The sequence below is a fragment of the Mustela nivalis genome (genome assembly GCF_964662115.1).
Source record: "Mustela nivalis genome assembly, chromosome: 5".
Classification (NCBI taxonomy): Eukaryota; Metazoa; Chordata; class Mammalia; order Carnivora; family Mustelidae; genus Mustela; species Mustela nivalis.
The window spans coordinates 24875669-24892013 of NC_139024.1; the positions used below are offsets into that span (position 1 = coordinate 24875669).

General features: G+C 49.0%; 2 protein-coding genes across 5 annotated transcripts in view; one reads left to right on the forward strand and one right to left on the reverse strand.

The window, feature by feature from the left end:
* Positions 1-11864, forward strand: part of RTN4IP1 (reticulon 4 interacting protein 1) — a 49543-nt gene extending 37679 nt beyond the window's left edge. For 3 of the 4 annotated variants that reach the window (XM_082732096.1, XM_082732095.1, XM_082732094.1), the window contains exons 8-9: positions 3471-3563; positions 11737-11864. In XM_082732096.1, the coding sequence (XP_082588222.1) occupies positions 3471-3563; positions 11737-11844 (201 nt within the window). In that variant the 3' untranslated portion in view covers positions 11845-11864. Of the gene's footprint in view, positions 1-3470; positions 3564-5108; positions 6098-11736 lie in introns of those variants that run through there. The other variant, XM_082732093.1, reaches the window with a different exon arrangement.
* Positions 11865-13094: 1230 nt separating this feature from the next.
* The window catches only part of CRYBG1 (crystallin beta-gamma domain containing 1), a 204323-nt gene continuing 201072 nt past the window's right edge, over positions 13095-16345 (reverse strand). The window contains exon 22 of the mRNA XM_082732060.1: positions 13095-14537. Within this exon, the coding sequence (XP_082588186.1) occupies positions 14449-14537 (89 nt within the window). The 3' untranslated portion in view covers positions 13095-14448. The remainder of the gene's footprint in view (positions 14538-16345) is intronic.

Below are 16345 nucleotides of genomic sequence, written 5' to 3' on the forward strand. Positions count from 1 at the left end.
TTATTAGCAGTCACCTGTCTTGATTCCATCTGATCCATCTCTGCTTCTTTCTTGCCTCTACTTGGTGGTCTTCACTCTCTTTTACCAGTCTTAACACATACAGGCTCTCGTGTGTGAGTGCGGAGGCTTTATCAAGACCAGGTAGAGCCAGCTGTGTTCGTGGTAGCCGCATTGGGATGCACCAGTGATTTCTAGCCCGGGTCCTCCAGACCTGTAGAGGTCCGTGGGCATTTTTTTGAATTTCAGAAACTGAAAGGAAATTGTGTTCTTACTTTAGTAAGACCACAAAGGCAAATAGAACCATCATGCTTTTTCTAGTATTATATCAACTTGTCCTAACACTGGACTTCCCTTGTGAATCAGACACTCGAGCTGTTGATGGCATTCTGGGTGTTTCTGAGTCTCAGTCAGTCTGCCTGACTCTGCTGGCTGCGGCCCCTGTTACCAGAGCTAGAAGGAGCTCCATCCCGCAGCCGGACAAAGGCAGTGTGTCGTGGGCCTGGAGGACGAGCTCACAGCAGCCACGGCCGCAAGGACCACAGCAGAGCCTGAGCGCGCGCTCTAACACCAGAGCCTGTTGTCCTTGCGGTGGGGACAGGCTTAGATCGTTTCATGTTATCCACTCTTGGCAATTCTAGATCATCGGCTTGAAATCTGTATTAGTGTTGAAACGGTGTAAGTGATAGGTAAAAAAAAAAATACTATTTTTTAAAAAATTAGACAAAATTTTTCAGAGTCAGGAAAAAGACTGGAAGTTTCCTCAGTGGGTAAAAAGGTTGTGAGTCATTATGCCAAGCTAACCAACACCTGCTGATCTGTATGTCTGGAACGAACCACTCGGTGACTACCTTCAGCGTCTTCTTTATTCTAGAAATTAACTTGGGGACCTTTTTGAGGGTGAAATTTAGGACTTTGGCCTCTTGAATTGCATGGACTAACTAAATACTTAGAGGGCTGTGACAGTGGAGACCACCGCGCCATTCTTAGGAAGGGTGTGTGTCGCTAGAGGTGAACAAACCAGGCCCTGTACTCGAGGTTCTTGATTTTCATCTGATTTAGGCGGCAACCGGAAGCAGTGGCCACAGGGCGCTTTGGTGTGGAGAAAGGCTGCTTAGCTGTCCTTTGTCTCTTCTTTCTCTTTTCAGAAAACCCAGGCTTCCAATTATAAGTTTAACTTTTCTTTAAGATTTCATAGTTTGTACTTCAGTGAGACCTCTTACAAGTTAACCTTCTGAGTTGTCCTCTGAGAGTGAAACAGGCATCTTCTCTTTCCTCCTACTTGAAAGAGGATAGTGGTAATCTCATGTGAAAACCTTTTAAGTAGTTTCTGATGTCTTTCTGAGAATGTGCACAGTTTAAAGCCTCATTGTAATGCTCCAGACTCCCGCCTGCTTTGGTTTACTTTCTCCTGTAATGGCGTGGAAAAAATACACAGGCCCTTTAGAGCACAGTATAAAAATTCTGCTGTTGCCGACCAAAAAGTTTCACTTTACAGGGCAACACGCTATAAAGAATTACAGACATGGCATTTTTGACCATTGCTGTTCTTTTCTTTAAAACCGTAAACAGTTACCAGAATGTTTTAATTGTCTGAGGCCAGGCCTTAGGGAGAAGTACACGGACAGGTCTTTTGTGATTGTAATTATTGGGGCCTGCTGTTCGCTTGGGTTGCCTCACTGCCTTCAAATGGTACTTTTTTTCCTTTTGTTTTTTAATTTCATTTGCCCAGAGCAGTGCTCCCCAACCTCTTTCTTGCTGTGACACCCAGAGAAAATTGTTCACGTTTGAATAGAGGTTGAGGCTGTTTTGGGCTGAGAGTGATCTCCGGAGACTTCTGCCAGCCCAGGCTCTGTGTTGCTACCCTGTGGGCTGCGGGGACTCAACCTCCTGACACCTAATCTAGGGTGCGATTGGCTCTCTTTGCAGTTGTGGTCCTGGCATAATTATTAATGATGACTCCTCTAACTCTCAGAATTATTCCAGGATAGATAATAAATTGCACGGTCACTCATCCAAACCAGTAAGCCATTCCTGGTACAACCATTGCAAAGTTTTGCCCAGAGAGCAGCTTGGTTATGTCTGTCTTCCTACTATCTGAAACTCTCAGATTTGGTGCCCCAGCCTTTCCTCAATAAAGTTTGTTTCCAGCACTAGATATTTATTTATTTATTTATTTATTTTTAAAGATTTTATTTATTTATTTGACAGAGATCACAAGTAGGCAGAGAGAGAGGAAGGGAAGCAGGCTCCCCGCTGAGCAGAGAGCCTGATGCAGAGCTCGATCCCAGGACCCTGAGATCACGACCTGAGCTGAAGGCAGAGGCTTTAACCCACTGAGCCACCCAGGCGCCCCTAGATAAGTATTTATTGCATAATAAATATAAATATTTATACAGGTGATACTTCCTATGTATCAGGCACTTTGCATTCATTCTCATTTACTCCTTCCAACAACCCCGTGAGCAAGGTAGTGGTCTCACCATTCTTTAGGCCAGGAAACTGGCTGAAAGAGGCAGCTTGACCTAAAAACACAGCTGTTGAGCGCTGAACTAGAGTAGCAAGGGAGTTCCCTTGCACTTGACCGCTCAATGCACCTCACGCTGAGGGATTGTGAGACAGGCAGGTGCAGGGAGGGAGGCCGCGCGGTTCTGGCAAACCCCATGCCTCTGGATAGCCCCCATGTGGTGACGGTGAGTCGGGCAGGTCATGGAGGTATGTATCCTGGAGAACCTCAGTTCAGTTGTTCCTTTGATAATGGCCTGGCCTATTTTTGACAGAAAGACTAACAATTGAAAGTGGGTATGGCAGTAAAGTGGTCATGAGCCCTCTTGTAGAAGATTTTTGCTTATTTTTATCTGGAGACCTTTGTCCCATAATAGATTCGGTGATGTGGGATTTCGTTATACCTGTAGGGGGAAGACCCAACCATGATGTGAAAGGAATTTTACACTTTGTTTTACCCTTAAAGCCACTCTATTCCAGAAAAAAAAAAATCTGTGATCAGATTTCTTGTCTAAGATCCTATTTTGGGGCCTTACTGCCCCCTAAGCAGACTTGAGGTAGGTTTAAAAGCTCTTCTCTGGTGCCTCCGAGCTTCATTTAAACCCTAGGAGAGAATGCTGAGAGGTCTTAGCCTCTAATTTCTCCGAGGGAAGGAATTGAGTGTGTAAGACTATTTAGACACTCATTTTAAGGACAGCTTTCCTGTGCTGACTTGCTTGTCATTCACAATTTGGTAAAAAAAAAAAAAAAAAAAGCCTGTGTTCACATGAATATATCTTTGTTTATTTATGAGTGTCCCCTCTGTCGGTCACCGTGCTGAGGTATTGGGCATAGAGCTCATTGTTTCATAATGAGGAGGAAATTGGTTTGTCTGTCTTAATCACCCAGAAAATACTTTCACCTCAATTTGCATTCCATGAGATTTTATCCTTTTTTGTATTTGATGTGTTTTCTTTTCTTCTTTTTAGCATTTCTGGCAAGGAGTCCATTATCGCTGGGCCTTTTTCATGGCCAGCGGCGTGTATCTAGACGACATCGCGAAACTGGTGGATGAGGGAAAGGTAAGTGCGGGCGCTCAGACTGCTGGAGCAGCCGTTGGAGGCTTGGCCACACGCCCACCAAGCCTAGTCCGCGGGAGCTCTCTGGGGGCAGGTGTGGTCCATGCACATGCTGTTGTCCACGGCTAAGTTTAAGTGCTGTATTTTGGTTCTGTCTCCATGGGAATCCTAGTCCTAGACGGCTACATCTGAAAAAGAGCCCACACCATCTGGTTCAGCCCTCTTAGTTTATAGGCAAAGGGGCAGGTCCAGAGAGCTAATGTGATTTTCTGAAACACACTTAGATGGTTCGCAGAGCCGGCATTTACTGCTGGGCTGCTGATATTTTGGTAATGATCCTGAAAAGAAGGCACCACCAAGGTAATGTCTGCACAGAGGTCCAGACACACTTGTGAGTTAACAGAACGGCTCCGGAGCATCTAGAGTTCAAGGGTGAAGCTGCTCTGGAGGGAACCAGATTTCCAGAGGAGCCCGGTGAACAAATACTCTGGAATCTCAACTCACACAGTACCGCACCAGGACTCGGATCCCCAGGTCTCCTGTTCACCAGCTAGTGTAACCCACCTGGAGGGCAGATAATGGTACATCTGAGGTCTGTCGGAGAGGGTCACTGCATGGGATGTCGGAGAGGCTCTTGGAGATCTTGGTGGGGCCCACTGGTCAGTGTTTCTGATGGCTCACGTCTGTCCTGCACGGACTCTGTGGGGAAAGGACTGCTGCTTGTAGTTGGATCGTCCCATTTTGGCTGTCAGAAGGCCTTTCAGACCATTGTTTAGTTTGGTTTTTCATGGTCTTAATAGCCCTGACATTCTCTCTCTGGAAGAATAACCTAGAAGGAAAACTCCTAGTCTGGTGCTGATGTTTATGATTTTATTAAGTAAGAGACTGTATGAAATTATAGGGTAGAGACCCTTACAGGCCATAGAAGGTTGCCTGAGGTTGTAGGTAAAATGATTCTCATTTTACAGATGAGAAAACAGGCTAGGGGGAGAAAGGGACAAGTTCAAGTTGCAGGAGTGGGACCAGGATGTGTACTCCCTGACTCCCAGCCCCGGGCTTTCCCCTCTCCAACCTTCAGCTGCATCCTTAGTGCTGGAGGCTGATCTGCGGCTTTAGCTTAAATTGTCTTGTCCTTGGCATTTTACGATGAACAGGGCAAGGGGATGGAGTAGGGCTGGCTTTGCCACCGTGTGATCCATACAGGGCCGCTTGGAAAGAGCTGGGCTGAGATGGGCTTCCTCGTGCTGGCACCTGCCCCTTATGGCCCATTTCTTATTTCCACCCTAATTTTGGAAGGAAATGTCTTTAGGACCTACTGGCTGCTTTTTGTGCATTTAAGTTTTTTAATTCACTATAGCCACGGACTATATGATAGAAAATGGCCTGCTACCATTTCCTAAATTTTGTGGTTTCAAATTTGGGTGCCTTTTCTCAGACTTCTGAGTCTTAATGTGTCCCAGGTAGACGGTCTCGGCCTTATTGTGGCTGTTTCTAAGAGCCTCTTTAAGGTTCTTCTCACTTCCTGTAGGATGCTTATTTTATTTCCAGGAAGAAGGAAGTGAGCTCTCATTAAGTACCATGGCCCATAGTTTCACATGCTCTTTCCTGTGACTGGAGCCCCGCGGTGAGAGCCGTCCCCACCCTCCAGCGGCACACTGTGCAGTCGTGCCCTTCCCGATCTCGGCTCCAGGCTGTCCACGGGCTTACCATGACTCTCTTGTATTCAAAATATTGGGACTTGCTCTCTCTCGACCTGGAAGTTCCTATTTACGCAACAGAGAAGAGAGGAGACTTGTGTATATGTAACTATTAAATTCGGCAGATAACTGGCAGAATGGCTACAAGAGGACAAGGTGGAGATAAAGATGCCCTTGATGTGTCCTCAGACGAGGGCGAGCGAGGGAATATTCTTTTGGCCTGGCCAGGGTTATTTGGGTCCAGGAGTCCCCTCTGACAGTGAAGGACTCCGGAACTGTGGGAGCTGCTGTGTTTGGGTGCCGTGAGCAGGCCAGCTGTCTTCATGTGCGTCCTGCCTCATTGTGGGTGCGGAAAGGTGCTGTCCGCGCTGGGAAGCTATAGCAGATGACCAAGCACGTCAGCTTCTCTGGTGTGTGGCGCGTAGAGATTGTTAAATGGGATGAGGACATTGAGATTCTTCTAAGCTTTGGCTGAGCACTTGGTGAGTAACAGGTACCTGAGAGAGGAGCTCTGGTTATTTCTGGACAGTGTGAAGCCACGAACCGAAAGAACCTACTCTTCTGAAATACTTTAAGGTTCAAAATCGAAAAGGTAGGAAGAGTTATTTCCTGAAATCTTTCTTTGACTCCTGTCCCTCAGTCACGGAGCTTGTCTTGTCAGACACAATCATTGTTAACCAGTTTCTCGGGTATTCCAGAGATGGTCTTTGTATCTAGAGGGCAGTGACAGAGAAGAATGACTTATAATTATCACACTGATTGGATGGCCTGCTACCAAAATTGCCTACAGTTATTTTTGCATTTTTCGTCCCTCGGCACAATAAACATTTCTTGTTTTCATACTGTGTAGCAAACTTTTTTTGAGTTAGCACGTGCAGAGATTAGAAACCAGAAAACTTAGCGCATGTCTAGTTTTGCTACCTCCGCACACCCCCATCCTGCCTTTACGTCTCATGACAGCCCCATGAATCAAGTGACAAGTTCAAGGGTTCAGGTCTCTTGACTTCTAGGATAGTTCCTTCAACCACCATTTCTATCTTTAAGAGTGAGGCAGTAATAGTTAAAAAAAATAAATCCCTCATACAACCTTCATTGTTTTTGCTTGCTTAAATAGCCATCTAAACATTTAGAAAGGTGGGGTTTGAATTTTATCTACAATAATCTTCCTGTATTTTTCAGTGTCTTTCAGGCCTGAGAGGAGGCGGGAAGGCAGATTCTTCAGGCTAGAGTCAGCTACTGATAAGAATGACCAGGCTGTGAGGGAAGATACGTGTGCATATGTGCTTGCACGTGCACGCATTCCTTTCCTCTTGCTCCTATAGCCAGCTGCCATCAGTGTGGTGGCTGGAAACCGTGCAAACTTACTGTCTTCTGGTGCTGGGGGCCAGGAGTCTAAAATTGGTCAGCAGGCTTGTGTTTCTTCTGGGGGTGGGCTGGAGGGGAGAACCTGTTGCCTGGCCTTCTCCAGCTTCTAGAAACCAACTGTATTCTGGGTTTAGTCTTGAATGACTTTAACTTTAGCTTCCATCATCCTGTCTCCCTCCCTCCAACTGTCCTGTCTCCTCTTCTTCTAATGGCCCTCATGATTACATTGGGCCCATCTGGATAGCCATGCCCATCGCAAGATCCTGAACTTAATCATGTCTCTGAAGCCTCTTTTGCCCTATATGTTATCTTCACGGGTTTGGGAGATTAAAATGTGGACATCTCTGGGAGAAGAAAACTTGAAATACTGGTTGTTCCAGAGGAAAACTAGATGGCTGGGGATCAAGTATGGGAGGGAGAGTTTTCCTACAAGGAAAACCCTTTTGTCTTTTCAAGTATGTTTATCTGTATACATATGTTCTTCATGTAATTATGAAAGTCCTTTGATGTCATGTTCGTAACATTCACAGATCTGTTTAAGTTCCTAAGTGACCAGCCAAGCTTCTTGGTTGAGTGATGATAGAGGTGACCTCAGTTTGTTTCTTTCTTTTAGCCAGCATCAGAATAGTTCCTATGTAACTTTTTTGAATTCAATTTAAAACGTTGACAGAGGGCCCACGAGCTTTGCCTAGTAGGGTGAAAGATGTGGAGAGAAATGGGTTGGCCACACTGAGTGACCTTCTGAGCCGTGATGTCCACTGGAACTTCGTGCAGTAATTGAAATGTTCTCTGTCTACACTGTCCAGTATGGTAGCCAGAGGTCACATGTGGCAGTTGAACATGTGAAATGTGGCTGGTCCAACTGAGAGACCGAGTTTTCCATATTTTTTTTCCCTTCGGCGAATGGAAATAGCCACATGCAGCTAGAGGTCACCGTGCTGAGTGCTGCCGCTCTGGAGAAACATGAAACAGAAGTTGGGAGGCGCGCAGTTTCCCAGGCCCTTCTTGAGATGTGAGGCCTCCCTTTAGCAATGAATTACGTTTTCAAACTTTGAGCTCCTTCTTTGCAACTGGGTTTTTTTCCTCCATAGAGAGGATGTAGTGATGAGGGACGGAAGGCCTGGGACTCAGACACACAACCGGGACCTCATGGATCCCATCACCCTGATGCTGCTGCTATTTTCTCTAGTGATGCTGCTTGTTTCTGTGAGGAAATGTAGGTCCAGTTTCTCCTCTCACCTGGCTGGAAGGAGTGCCTTTCTCAGGGGCACCTAGGGACAAGTCCCGGATGCTTTCCAGAATGGGCACATTTCCTCCCTTGGGGAGGGGCTTCCATTATCCCCACCCCCACCCCCTTCTTACCACCTCTCTTCCAGCTTTGAGTTTTCTGGGGCCAGAAAGTCCCAGAAATAGCAAAGTCCAGCCAAGCCCACTTCTTCCTTTTGTCTTCTCATAGCTCCTTAGTTGAAGCCCCCTTCTGCCTGGGCATACTGACCCTATCTCAGAGGTCAGGGGGCGTGCCTTTCTCGGAGGTGTGCCACAGCTATGTCTCTGTCACCCCTGGCCTGGGTCCCTGGTGCCTGGCACACGTGTGTGGACTTGACCTTCTGCCAGGAGCCCTCAGGTCTGCCTTGCATCTGTCACCTGTTCCTCTCCCTTCACACACCTCACCTTCATGGATCTGCAGTTTTTGTGCCCAGTGGAGACGGAGGTAGAGGGTCTGGGGAAGAGGGGGACAGACCGTGACTCATGCTTCTGTCCCCAGACTGCAGTAGTGCAGTCAGTAGTCCTGGACCCCAGCTTTGCCTCCGGGCCGGAAGCTCTCACCTGCACGTCCTCGGAGCCGTTAGCCACTTGCACTTCGGCTTCCTGATCTATCCAGCGGGCTCGTGCAGACACTTAGGGCTCTTTGAAGCTCTACCGTTACGTCATTCTTGCTGGGCAAATGGGGATTGAGGGGAAATCTCTCTGCCTGCATAGATGGTGTCGTCCCGCCCCTCTTCCGCAGAGGGGTTCTCTTCCCTCTTCCCTCTGAGCAGAGAAGGCGCGCCCCGCGGCTGGAAGCAACAGTAGTCCACAGCCGCACTGGGGAAGTTGAGGGGCCTGTGGTCCCTGTGTTCTCATAGAAGGGACGCCTGGCAGCAGGCACCAAGTCCCGGGGCCTGGCGTTACACAGCCTTTGTCTAAGAAGGTAAGGAAGGCACTGCCGGGAGGGCCCGAGTGGGGCCCGGGACCAGGACGAATGCCGTTGTGGTGAGTGTCCCCCAGTCCGCACAGGCCCCAGGCCTCCGCGTTGCGGGAAGTGCCCCGTGCTGAGCCTGCCCGCTTTATAACGGGGCTCCCTGTGCCGGCTAGCTCTAGCAGTGTCATCACATAATGTCCCCACCTCACTGTGAGTAACCTTTCTGTCCCCTCGCTGGACTTTACCTCTGATCTCTGTCCGTGGCAAACAAGCACTCTGGGTCTGGGGTGAGGCCGTGTGTAGACACTGCTTCATTATCCAGTTAATCTCCGTTTGCTGGCGCTATTCAGCCGGCTGCGGGGGTCCTTCTTTTTTCATTGTCACTTACGGGAAGAGCTGAATGACTCATTCCGGCCCGTCAGCCCTCTGGGGTTATTCGCCACAATAGGCCTGACCGGCCAGATTGAAGTGTGTGGTCATCGCACGCTGGCTGTGTCATCAGTTCAGGCTCCGGTGCTGCGGTCAGAGTTCTAACGTGAGCAGAGCTGGACCAGCCTGGGCTGTTCATTCTCCAGTGGAGCAGGGGGCCTCCAGGTCCCTCCTCCGCGACACTCTGTTAACACCGGGGTTGGGATGCTCTCGTTACGGGTGTTCACGGCTCAGTGAGAAGTGGATGTCATTGCCTCTTTCTTGCCTTGGTTTACCCTCGGCGGCCTGTGCCATGTATCTGTTCTGGGTCGGTGCTTGGCACTTAGAAGGCAACACCTGGTCAGTCCTTGTGGGATGAATGAGTGTGTGTCTGCTACGAGTCAGGGACCCGAAGATCAAGGCAGAAAGCTGCAGTGATGCCCACGCCAGTGTGCAGTAAACTCTCCTGGAAGGCTTCCAGAAAACGCATGGTCTCCACCCCAGCCCCTAGAGATTCTGATCTGGTTGTTCTAACCAGGGACCAAGGACTCTGCATTTTCAGCATGCAAATTCAGGTGATTCCTTCTTAGATAATTAGCATCCAAAAAAACAATGTCCTGGGGGCTTTCAAGGGAGTAATGGGTTCAGGAAGTTTCCTGCAGGATGTACGGAAAAAACAGCTTTAGTGCATTCTGTATTTACCAGAGAAGGCATGTAGGTTTCATTGGACAGGTCAGCTCCGATGTGTTCGTAGCAGCTGCGGTGTGGAAGATTCTAAGGTCATGCTTAGCTTGCCGGGTAGGGGAGGACCGTGGTTAATAATCGGTGAGGCCAGGTGCAGGTGGGAGCGGGGGCCTGTGTGCTGTGCACCTGCTGTCTCGGGGGCCTGGAGACTGGGTGCTCTGGCACGGTCTCAGCACAGGGCAGGCCAGCCAAGAGGCACACCGTGATAAATCATTACAAGCCTTGGCCGCCTTTCCTCCTTTCATTTTTGGGATTGGATGTAGAAAGCAACCTGAGATACCTGACAAACCCAGGGGGGGTTGGTGAGAGCACAGACTAGGGGCGTGGGTGTGTGAAATTGGGTGACTCTTTTCACTCTGCGCCCTAATTTCCCCTTCTGTAAATGCAAATGGTAAGAGTCCCTCCCTGCTAGGGATGAAGCGAGGGGAGAGGCAGTGAGAGTCGGGAGCGCTCCTGGCACATAGGACAGTGCGTGTTAGTTGTTATTGCTCCCTGGAGCTTACCGTGATTTGTGGGCAGAGAATTTTGAACTCTCTGGAGAAGGGAACTTTTGTAGTCAGAGGCGCTCTTCTGGTGACGGGGCTGTGAAATTCACACAAGAGGAGGAAACATTGGGGGCCTCCGAGCCTGCCAAGGACAATTTTCCTCTTGTGAAAGGAGAAGGGTCTTGAAACGTAGGCATGAGCTTGGGCCCGCTCAGGACGTCTCCCTGTCTGTGGAGCTGCGGGAGGCAGGCCGCCGGAGGACCCAGGGGACAATTACAGATGTTCGCTTGTAGCTTTGAAGAAGAGTCGTTCTGTTGGATTTCTGCATCTGGAGAGGGTGCTAACTGGGACCCACGTTCAAAAGGCAGCACTGATGATGCAGGAACAAGAACCAGCAGCATTCCAGCCTTTGAGCTGGCTGAGGTGGCTGTCCCGTAAATTCTAACCAGCTGCTCGGCCAGTTAGCAAACCCCCCAGGACAGCTACCTCCCGGGACAGGTTCTCCTGAAACCCAGAGAGACCACGTAAGACTTGCTTCCCAGTTATCTTACTGGTTTTCATCAAGTGACATCTCTCAAGCTCGTGTCCTGTGCTCAGGTTGTGCTGAGCATGGCGGGTGGGGTGCGGGTCTCGGAGAGGCAGCCTGGACCACAGGTACTCAGACTGTGGCTGAGTAGATCTGCCGGACTTTTAACAGATTCTTTTTAGAATCTGTACGTGGCCTACAAGGGGCCTACAGAGATCCAGCCAGCAAAAGCTCGGTGGCCCCTTTTGATGTTCACCCTACATGACAGGGTGGCTAAGCCGTGTGTGTTGTTGGCCAGCTAGGTCCCGAGCAGCCCCGAGAGAACACACTGCAGACTGGAGGCTCAGACAGGGCATGAGAGACCCGGCCCGGAAGGGTGGGAGTTGGAAGAGCGGCAGACACAGCCCGTTCAGGCAACAAGTAGGCCGCTTCGTAAAGCGTGAGGGCTGCACGAGGGCCAGGGTGAGGTGGCGGCCTTGGAATGTCTGGGAGCTGTGGAAGGGCTCTACGTAGGAGAGTGACACAACCAGCACAGAAAGACTTTAGCGATGGCCAGGGCCACCTCAAGGATGCGCAGTGAGGCGGGGGAAGAAACCCCGGGTTGGGCAGGGCGGGTGTGGTGGGGGAGGGGGAGCGGCGGGGCGTGGCATGTGGTCAGCGTCTCACCTACGTGCACATGGCTTGGAGGGACAATGAGGACATCAGGGACAGATCCACCTTGAAAACCTGCATCTTTCCTCCCCACCGGTCAACTTCTTGTGTTTTACAGATTCAGCCCGTTATTGAAAAAACGTTTCCTTTTTCTCAAGTTCCAGAAGCCTTCCTGAAGGTGGAAAGAGGACATGCAAGGGGAAAGACCGTAATTAATGTCGTTTAAATAAACACTCGGTGTGGCGATTGTTGGCTCTCTTCTTTGGCGATGGCCTCTCGGCCCAGACGTTTTTGTAACTGTTGCTTTCTTTCCAGATTAGACGATAAGTCCCATGATTCAAGTATAACACGTCTTTTTGCCAGTAATTTGTCTTCTGAACTGAGGACAGATGCATTTTCTACCCCCCCCCACCCCCGCCCCACCGTGCGCACAGTGCTGTCTGGTACCTGCCCGGCGTCCCCATGTTCCTGTTGCCGAGAGGTCCTCCGAGCCGAGCCGAGGGGACGCACAGCGCAGGCTCTGCAAGTGTCCGTGCTTGGCCTACCCGGTAAGCTGCACGGGGAAGACTACAGAGCTTTCTTCAAGCTGTTTTTTCACACCGGATTTTCCCATCGTTGTATCATCTTCTGTTCCAGTGTAGCTCAGACTCCATTCAGGTGAGATGCTAGAACTTCTGGCGCGGGGCTGGATGGCGGCACGAAGAGCTTTGGTAAAGCTCCTAGAGGACTCCAGCTGGGCCCGGTTTCCTCTGCTCTGCTGGGGTCAGACCTGCTCTCAGAGTTCTGAATCTCCTCTTAGGGTTACATACAGAATCTCATGATTTGGTTGTTGACCCTCAAGAAAATGAAAGCAGAGGCTAAAGTTTCTAACTTTTTAAAACCCTTACATTTTGCCGAAGGGCTAGGCCTCTCTCAGCCATTGAAACATCCTCCTCCAGTTTCTGACCTTAAATGCCTGCACTTAGTGGTTTACCGAGAAGCCCAGTGCAGCTTTTGAATCTGTGACCCTCATTCGGGGTAAGTGTTTCTTCCCGGTGTTTTCCTCCTCCTCACCGCACCTCAGGCTTTGGATAAAGACTCGGTTAGTAACTTGCTACTCAGTTTATTCCTGTCAGACACCCATTTGGTAAATGCGTTGGATGAGGGCTTCTCTCTGGAATCGCTGATCTCACCACAGTCAGTATTTCACGAGAGAGAAAACGTGACTCTCCTTGTCAGGACCTGCCACTGTGGACTTGGTCGGAACAGTCTCGGCTCTTCTCCTGCGGGCTCCCGAGTGGTACCGGGAGGGGGCAACTCTAGAGGGAAGAGCTCGCTTAGCCCCAGGTCCTCTCTCGGAACGGGGAGCTTTCACCCCTGCCTCATTCCAGCATCTGAAACCTGGGTCTTCCTCGTCCATCAGCAGGTTCTAACCTGTCCCCTCACTCGCTGTGACGCGTTGTGACGCCACGGCAAGGACGCACTCGGATTCCTCTGTACGGTTAACCAGAAACAAGTTTATTCAAGAGAGAAATTAAACCCCGGCGACTGTAGGATGTCTGAGCCCCCGCACACTGTAGTGATCCGCACAAAGGCCGAAAGTCCCAGCTGGACATCTGAGGACAAGACAGACCTGCTGGCAGCGGGTGGACACGTGCAAACGTTACTTTAAAACCGAAGCTAAGCCGCTGGCCACAGCTGCCTCCCAAGACCGCGGGGCAGTGCGGAGAGGAGCAGCGTTAGCCCTGGAAAGACCCTGGAACAGCTCGAGAGGAAACGAGATTTGTCCCTCCTGGGACGAGAGCACCAGCGTTACCGAGGCTAATGAAATAAGGACAAGAAGAGGAAGAGTGTATGCGGAGAAGGTCAAGCAGTTTTGTTCAAAACCAGAAGGCACTGGTTGAATAGCACCGTGTGGGCCAGTGTATTATCCGTGGTTAAACTCTTTCATTTTTCCCCGAAATACTGCATTTTAGGGTTTCCCGAGTTCTACGATTTGAACCAAGCAGTGCTCCAGGCCTCCCTCCCTTCATGTGCTGGAGAATTGCCAGTCATTCCCCGCTGCCTCCTCCGTCTCTCGTGTCCGCTGCCGGGGTCTGAGGTGACGGGCCTGAGCTCAGCAAAGGCTCATAGGACATCGCGTCAGAACGAACTGTAGAGGAGTGATAAACTAGATCCTGGGAACGCTAGCCCCGTGGCATCTGTGAGAAAAGCATTAAATGACACTTGTCTGTGACATTTCAGGGCAGCCCACGAGTGGGTTAAAATCATCCAAATCCTGCTCACATTAGCAGACAGGACATGAAATCTTATAAACTTACTAGAGTTCAATACTAACAAAAGGATAAGCCTTTCCCCACTTTGCTATAGAGCGTAATTTATGATTCCAGAAAACAGAGGAACCAAAATTAGTGGCCTGATACATTATTTCTTCTCAGATGCTAAAACTCGAGCTTTTATCCTTCCCTTTAAAGTGTAAGGCATGGGTAGGCCCACAGAGTCTACTGGAAGTTTGTTCCTCTTCTCTCCTGTCACGACCTTTGGAAATAATTTAAAATGTACAGAGTCTTGATACAACATTTTTTAAAACCCCCAAAAGCTGCTAATGAGGCAACCTGTTAAGCAGCTACTGAAAGGAGATGAGAGGCAGGAAATGAAAGAAGGACAAATGGTTGGTTTAAAACTATTACAGTCTTTAGCAAAGATGAGACCCGAGTCCTGGTCACGGCAGGGTCATTCCGGGGCAGAGCTAGAGCTACTGAAGAAGGAGCAGGTGCCCTTTCCTCTTGGCTCTGTCCATTTTCAAGCAGCTCGAAGACCTCCAGAAGCTTTCCTCCTGCGTTCTTGAGGGTTATAGGACCATGGCTTCCCACACTTGCGTTAACTTCTCTTTGCTGACAGTGTTGAGGATAATGTGATTTTGGTCGTACTGCGTCCCCCCTGAAAGAAAGAAAAGGAAAATAAGGAAAGGAAATGTGCCTGTAGGAAACAAAGCGAGAGGTGACTCAGCTCTGGGTTGTGTTAAAATCCCATCCTGTGGGCACCAACAATACACAGGATGTCCCACCTCCCAGGGCTCCTTTTCCTACTCAAGACTTTAGGTGTCTGAAGTTGGGGGGCGAGGGGCGGGGAGGTGGAAAAATCTAGAGAAGGGAAAATGAACAAAGATTGTGAAATATATGGATTTGCTATAGCAGGCCCTGAAAGTAGTGGAAGGGTTGGCAGCTGGGACAGGTTTTGCATGAACAATGACAAATGGCTGTATTAGGGCAAAGGGGACGTTTGAAAGACGCCCAGTATGTGGACTGGGCGGCACGCCCACTCCTGGGAACGCACTGGGTATATAAAAATTCATAGCACTTGATCCTGAGTTTAACTGTACTTTTAAAATTATTATTTAAATTCCCTTTCACCAGAATGTCTTCCAAGGTGCCTACTAGATAGATAGACACGTGGGTGTGAAAAAACCTAGCCTCTTCCTTAAGTGGAGAAGTATCATAAAGTGCCATCAGATTTTTTTTTTTCGGTGCAGACTAAATACGGTTTCAGCTACCGTATCCTTTGTTAGCATAAGGCTCTGCATTGAGGTTTTATCACAGGGACTCCCAGAAATACAAATCTGCTCCTCTCGCTATGAGGCAGGGCAACTGGTATTGAAATCCTGCTGCATCCTCAAGCCAAGAAGAATGAAATGTTCTTACTCTTTTAAGCATTCATAAAATATCTGAAAGGTCTGATAACTTATGCTCTTCTTACAAGGAATCAGTTTATCATCATTGGTGATTTATTGGTTCTACACATCTAGGCGTAGCATAGGGCACTGGAGCCAGATGTGTGTGTCGTGGGAAAAGTTACCACCACCAGCAAATCCACTGTCCCCACTGAGACACACACACGACTCCACTGAGATCTGGGGACATATTAGGATTGCAGTGTCATTAATAGGCACAAAAGAATGTTAAAATACCATAATTTTAATTAGAATCACAAAGACTAGGAAGTCCTTGAGAAATCATCTGATTTCATTCTGCCTCTGGGGAGAAAGATCATCCCAAACTTTTAAAGCGAGAAGAAATCTGCTTCCATTGCTGTCCTAGGTCTGAAATAATATGTGACATCTACCCTAACGACTCCCTCCCCAGACACCAGGAGATACGTTCCAAGAAAGCCTCTTGGGCTGATCAATCTTAGGGCATTGGCAGCAGATAACAAAGGCTTCAACAGCTGGAGCTGATGAAAATCCTAGTCTCCTGGTAAGTGTTACCAGAGAGGTATTTCCCTTGCACAGATGGGGGCTGTGCGGCCCTACTCCCTCATGTCCACAAGATGGCGCCACTCTCCCACAGTCTGAGAACTTGAAATTCAGTTTAATAAGACAAGTGACTAGGGCAGCTACCCTACCTAGATGTACTGAGAGTTCACAAACATATAGAACCCTATCCTTATTCAAGAAGCAGTGGACATATTTATAGTGCATTTTAGGAATGGACCTTGGGGCTTTAAAGCAAAACCCTAAAGAGGAAGCTTCTAAATCCCACAGTTCTTGTCAGTCAAGACTCCAAGCTAGGTATCCTTACTCCTTGTCAAGTGCCAGTGTAGCAAGTGGGAAAAGGTCCTACATGCTTGGAGTTTCTATATCATAAACTCTCTGAAGCCAAGCTAACATTTCCCTTCTCCTTGGGTACCAAGTGTCCAGCTAACCGTCTACCACACAGTGGGTACCCAAGGAGACTAACCTTGACACAGGA